Here is a 6,382-nt window from a genome sequence, read left to right on the forward strand (position 1 = left end):
AATTTAATTCGATTAATTTTTTTATTTAAATAGAATATAATCAACCCTAAAATTAATGTACGTGACAATTAAGTTTGAATAAATAAAAAAATAAATATTCAACGCTATAGGGCCCACATAAATGGAAGAAAAGTAATAATTCACCTTAAGGAGAAGACTTTATCAACATTTTTATTGACGAAATAAACAATAATATTAATACAATAAATTATATTCACAAATTAAATAAAAGCAATAAGATATTTAATTTGAAGAGAGGACCTGATCAGACACAGATGACGAAGTCGTGTTTAAAAAGCCAAAACATTGACTAGTTCTCCTTTCTTACCTACCCCAAATAATGGGTACTTTTATTTTTTGGATAATAATTTATTAATTAAATTACCAATATTAATTAATATACATTGAAAGAGTTGAGGTCTTAAATTTAAAATTCAATGAAAAAAAAATAAAAAAATAATCAAAATCATATATCAATTAAATAAATTAACGTAGACTGCACTCCCGACTTTAATATGATAATAAATATTTATTTTTTTAATAAAAAATAATTAATTTTCTTACCCTTTCCTTCCATTATCCTATTCTCTAGCATGGCTATATAAACTTATAGGCTAAAGCATGCCCTCTTCGCATGAAAAGAACTGTGTTTGACAATGGAGTCTCTTACACTTATGAGTTTTGTCGCAATTCTAAGAGAAACCCTAAAAATCTTCTCCAAGAATGGAAGGCTTATGGCCTTGATTGCCCTTCTCATCATCCTCATCAAGTCTTCTCTCTTCGTGTCCAACATCTTCTCCATCAAGCCTGTGATCACCGACTACTTCTTCGAGAGAAACGTCCTCCTCCCCTTTTCCACCCCTAACACCCCAGAATTCAACAAAATTCTCACCCACATTAGAAAAGACATCAAAATCATTTTTGGGATTGAAATCATTTACGTTATTATTGACTCCGTTGCCTTCATACTCTCCATAACTGCAACGATTCTTGTCGCCGCCATAACCCACGGCGGCAAGAACGATGACTTATCGTTCAAAGATGTGATGTTGAAAACCGTTAGATCATGGACAAGGCCACTTATTACTTGGTTATTTTTAATTCTTTTTGCTCTCGTTTATTTTTTTCTTTTCTTTGTTATTCTCGTTCTGGTATTATTTCCACTAAGCAACAATCCATCTATTTTAACTGTTGCTGCTATTTTAATGGGTGTTTCGGCTGTAGTTTTCTACATATACCTCTCAGTGACATGGTTTCTAGCCATTGTTGTTTCAGTTGCTGAACAAAAGAGAGGACTTGAGGCAATAGGAAAGGCTGCAGAGATTGTCAAGGACATGAAGCTACAAGGGTTTCTACTGAATCTTGCTTTCAGTATTTCAAGTGTGATTTTCGTTCAAGGGATAGAGATGATTCCAGTGTCTCATTCATTAGTAGCTAGAACAATTATTCTATTGGTTGAGATGAATTGTGCAATCGTGGTGAGGATGTATTGGTTCTCTTCGTTCACTGTGTTCTACTATCGTTGCAAGAAGACACATGGAGAAGGAGTTGAATTGGAAGGAGTGAGCTCAGATGGATATAGTAAGATTCCTGCTACTGCTGCTCCTCTTGTTGGAGATAATATACCATGAATAATAATCTACCATATGCAGATTTGAATTCTGCTTCTTCATGAAGTTTCATATGAATTTTATTTGAGTGTGTTTTTGTAATCATGAAGTATCAAGTTGGAAGTAAATAAATATGTTTTTTAATATAATCAATCATATAATGAAATGAACAATACATTGCAATATAATGTCATAGTTGTTATATTATTATAGTTTATTTGTATAAACAAACAAAAATAAATAATGTAATAGTAATTTTATTTTAATATTTATTTTAATTGTGTAAGATGAATTATTCTTCTCTTTCAAAATTCTACCAAAAATTAGATAGTTTTTTTTAATAAACAATTTGTTCTCAATGAGTTCAATTTTTCTTGTGAAAATTATGCTGTAATTAATTCTTAATTAGATTGTGAATTATTTGCATGATTCATTTCTATAATTATGTATAGACTATGTGATGTAAGGTATTTTTAAAAAATTAAATTTTTTTAACATTGATATCAGAGTCTGTTATTTATGTATTGAGAATTAAACAATCATACAATCTAAAAATAAGTACAAAAAAAATTAACACAAATTTAACGAGGTTCACCAATTTAGTTACATCCACGGCGGCTAGAGTTTTCTTATTTCTCTATGAGTTTTGTAACAGAATATATTAAAAGAATTTTACATATTTATATACACAGGAAAAATATAAAAAATAAAATAGCTCCAAAAAAATTCGCCTCTAAAGCACCTGCCCCCACACTCTCGGCCAACTCAACGCGGAATTAAATCCGCGACAATGGAGTATAGTGCACGGTTCATAATATATTATTAGGTTCCATATTTTAACATTGTGTTCTATAGTTTTAATTGTTAATTTTTCAACAGAACACAAATGCTTGTTAATTTAAAAATTATTATTATTTTATTCAAGTATATTTAGATAGCTATTTTTTGTTGTTTATATCTTACTATACATCTTTTTATAAGATGCGATATTAGTACCATTTAAAAGTTTTTGAAACAAGTTTTCCAACGGCATATTATACATATTTATATTAGATTTTGGACGAACGAAAGGTCAAAACAAAATGGTAGAACAAGGAAGCACCAGCGAAGAGTGAATGCCTAAGAATGTAGCTTCATCATCAGCAGCTAAGGTAAAGTTCGAAGATCAGATGAGTGGTGATAGAGTTTGTCGAAAGAATAATTTCAGCACTTGATAAGAACTCTAAGCGATATACATAGTGGCATCGATATGATTATATGGTCACATTATGGATATTGAATTCAATATTCAAGGAGTTAGGTAGATTCATTTATCTACTCAATTTCTGGTAAAGAATTGTGGCTTGAAACTACTAAAAGATTTGAAGAAAGCAACGACCGATTGATCTATCAATTACATAGGATCCCTCTTCAATTTTACAAGAGAATGCTTTTGTAGCAGTATATTTCACTAATGTTTTTTTTTATTGAAGTCTTTCACTAGGTTAAAAAGGTTGTGGGATGAGCTTAATGCAATAAAAATCTTACGTCTATGTACATGCAAAGTTTCTAAGGAGATTGATGCAATTAACAATAGAAACAAGCTCATACAATTTCTTATGGGTTTGAATAAAGTATTTGCACTGTTAAGGGACAAGTATTGGCTACAGAACCTGTATTCTATAGTGATTAAATTTGAGGTGTAGAAAGAGGTGTTGAATAGTATCAATGAGCCTACTAAGTCTTTGCCACTCCTTGATAAAGTGCAATCTCAGGGTAAAAGAAGTAAGCAGAAGAAATAAAAAAATATTTTTTAGTCCCTGAGATATATCATAATTAACGGATTTGTCCATTTATTTTTAGAACCCAACACTTTCGTCCTTAAGGTTTAATTCCGTCAAAAATTTCTGTTAAGTCAATAATTTTCATTTAGTCAAAGAAAGAGAATAAATATAATTTCAAAAATACCCTTATCAATAATAAAATGAAAAAATTACTATTTAGTCCCAATAATATGGAAAAACTCGCTACTTAGTCCCTCAATTTTGAAAAATATATTAAAATATTTTTGACATTTTAAAAAGTCTACTAGTTAGTTTCTCCATTAATTTTATCACTAAATATTTTACTATTTAGTCCCTATAGTTCATAAAAAATTATCAGTTGGTTTCTCAAATTATTAAAAAGTTTACTAATTAGTCCCTCCATATCAGGGGTATTTTAGATTTTTTTATAATACTTAATAACTAAAATTAACGAAAATAATAACTAGTAGACTTTTTAAAATGTTAGAAACGTTTTAATAAAATTTTCAAATGGCGAGCAGTGATCGACAGCGAGCGATATCATAAAAGCAATTTCTTTTGAATTTTAACTTTTTATTTTTAATAATTTAAATTTCATATATTTTGATTTTTATTATCTTTGCTGAATTTGAATCTTAAATTTATTGAAATTTTTATTTGTTTAAGGAGATTGAGTTTGAGATTTTCTTCCTTCAATTTTGACGAAATTAAACTTTAAGGACTAAAGTGTTGAATTCAAAAAATAGAGGAACAAATCTGTTAATTATGTAATATCTTAAGGATGAAAACATATTTTTTCCTTCAATTCTTTGAGGGAGGGACCTATAAATTTATAAAAATTAAATTTCAAGGACTAAAGTGTTGAGTTCTAAAAATAGTAGTTCAGTCATTTTTCCTGTCACTAATGGCATTTTTTACGGAAGGACGTCTAATTTTGATGGAATTAAACTTTAGGAACGAAAGTATTGGGTTCTAAAAATAGAGAGACGAATCCATTAATTACGTTATATCTCAGGGATTAAAAAATAATTTTTCCGAAGAAATATAACGCAAAGAAATGTCATTGTACTTACTGTAATATGGATGGACATTTCAGAGAGGGTTGCTTTAAATTAATAGACTACCCTAACTTGTTTAAGTCCAAAAATAAGGCTTGTAGTTAGTCACTGAAACATAACAATATAACAAAGGAGTAAATAATGGAGGTAGGATTGCTGCAATGGTAGAAAATTATGCTGAAGAGGATAATCCTCTTGATCCTCCAGATGCAACATCCATAATTAATGAGCTTAGCACAATGTTAAGCAGTCTTCAATAAGAAGTCAATAAGCTGGTGAAGGGCAAGGCAACTACTTTAACAACCGGCCTTAGGAAATCAAGCATCTTGTACCCAGGATGTTCTTCTGATTCAAGTCTAGCAAATTTTGCTGGTAATTTCAATTTAATTGGTGTGTGTTATGCCAAAGTATGTGTTGATGACTCTTGGATAATAGACATAGGTGCAATTGACCATATGTCTTCAAATAAAATTTTCTTTTCCAAACTTAAAACTCTTAAACACAGTATTCTAATTCATCACCCTGATGATATTGCTCATGTGTCTTAATTTGGCCATGTCTTTATTTGTGATACTTTCCCCTTGACAGATGTTCTTTATGTTCTCAGTTTTCAGTATAATCTCTTATTTGCCAGTAAACTCATCAAAAACTCTAAATTTCTCTTACTGTTCTGTCAAAATTATTGCATTATATAGGACTTTCTGACTAAGAGAGTGGTTACTGTGGGCAAAGAGGAGGCTAGACTATACAAAATGCACCAGATAAGTTTTACATACAGTTACATTTGTAAAACTTTAGAAGAGACTGTATCTCTCTTTCCATCTATAACACCTTTTATAAATACCATGCTTTCTGCTTCAATGGTCAATAAAAAAGCACATATTGTTCAAATATGGTATCCAATGCTTTTATCTGTAATGTTTGTGTTGATGATATTCATGTTAGACTATGGCATTCTTCAATAAACAAATTGACTCATCTTAGTGGGGTTACAATTACTGGTGTTGAAGGGTTCAAATTTCATATATGCCCTATAGCAAAACTGTAACGACCCGAAAATCGGACCGCTACCGGCGCTAGGATCCAGATCGGCTTAAGGCCGCCGGGACCCGTAGCAAGCCAAACATTCATCCTATGAACCTGTTTAATCCCATACATGATCAACAACGAACATAAAAATTTGAACTTTTCCTTACATTCATTCATTCTTTCATTCATTCACCAAACTCAACCTGTGCATGCACTATACATGAACATAGTCATAAACATTAACTCCTCTTTGGAGTCTCATCATTGCTCCAATGGGGTGACATAACATGTATTGAGTTTGGTTTACAATAATCATCATTAAACATTAAGATCATGTACTAGAAAGGGATTACATAATACTATGGTCAAGCACAACTCTAAACCTTCATAAGCATTATTACATGACATTCTATATCATACTTTTACATGACTGTACTCAACATAACATAACAACATTTATCATGTCCACACTAGCTATTATATAACCATGACTTCATTACTCTTGCTGACCTCCTAGTCTACCCTGTACCTGCAAACCTGGGGGTTAAGGGAGAGGGGTGAGCTACTAGAGCCCAGTGAGCAGAATAATAAAACATAGTGTTTAAAACATATGATATCATGGAATGCATCACAGCACAAACATTTCACATCAAGGATGAACTTGTCACCACTTAGCCCTCTATACAGTCCAATTATGCCAGGGGCGTAGTGCAGGCTCGCCTGGACTTCCATAGCATACATACATATTCAATCATGCCGGAAGCGTAGTGCAGGCTCACCCGGACTTCCATAGTCTGTCATGTCATACCATATAAGGGCTAATGGATCATTCAACATTCATCCACATCAACAACATAATGTGCAATGCGACATATTCGTGAATTCTAATACAAGCACCCTA

At 31.4% G+C, this 6,382-nt stretch overlaps 1 protein-coding gene across 1 annotated transcript; it reads left to right on the plus strand.

Moving 5' to 3' along the window:
• The first annotated feature begins 656 nt into the window (after nucleotides 1-656).
• On the plus strand, nucleotides 657-1,631 carry LOC110600532. The gene is made up of 2 exons (XM_021737390.1): nucleotides 657-1,090; nucleotides 1,169-1,631. The coding sequence occupies exons 1-2, from the start codon at nucleotides 657-659 to the stop codon at nucleotides 1,629-1,631; spliced, it is 897 nt and encodes a 298-aa protein (XP_021593082.1).
• The last annotated feature ends 4,751 nt before the right edge of the window (nucleotides 1,632-6,382 follow it).

The sequence above is a fragment of the Manihot esculenta genome, chromosome 14 (genome assembly GCF_001659605.2).
Source record: "Manihot esculenta cultivar AM560-2 chromosome 14, M.esculenta_v8, whole genome shotgun sequence".
Classification (NCBI taxonomy): Eukaryota; Viridiplantae; Streptophyta; class Magnoliopsida; order Malpighiales; family Euphorbiaceae; genus Manihot; species Manihot esculenta.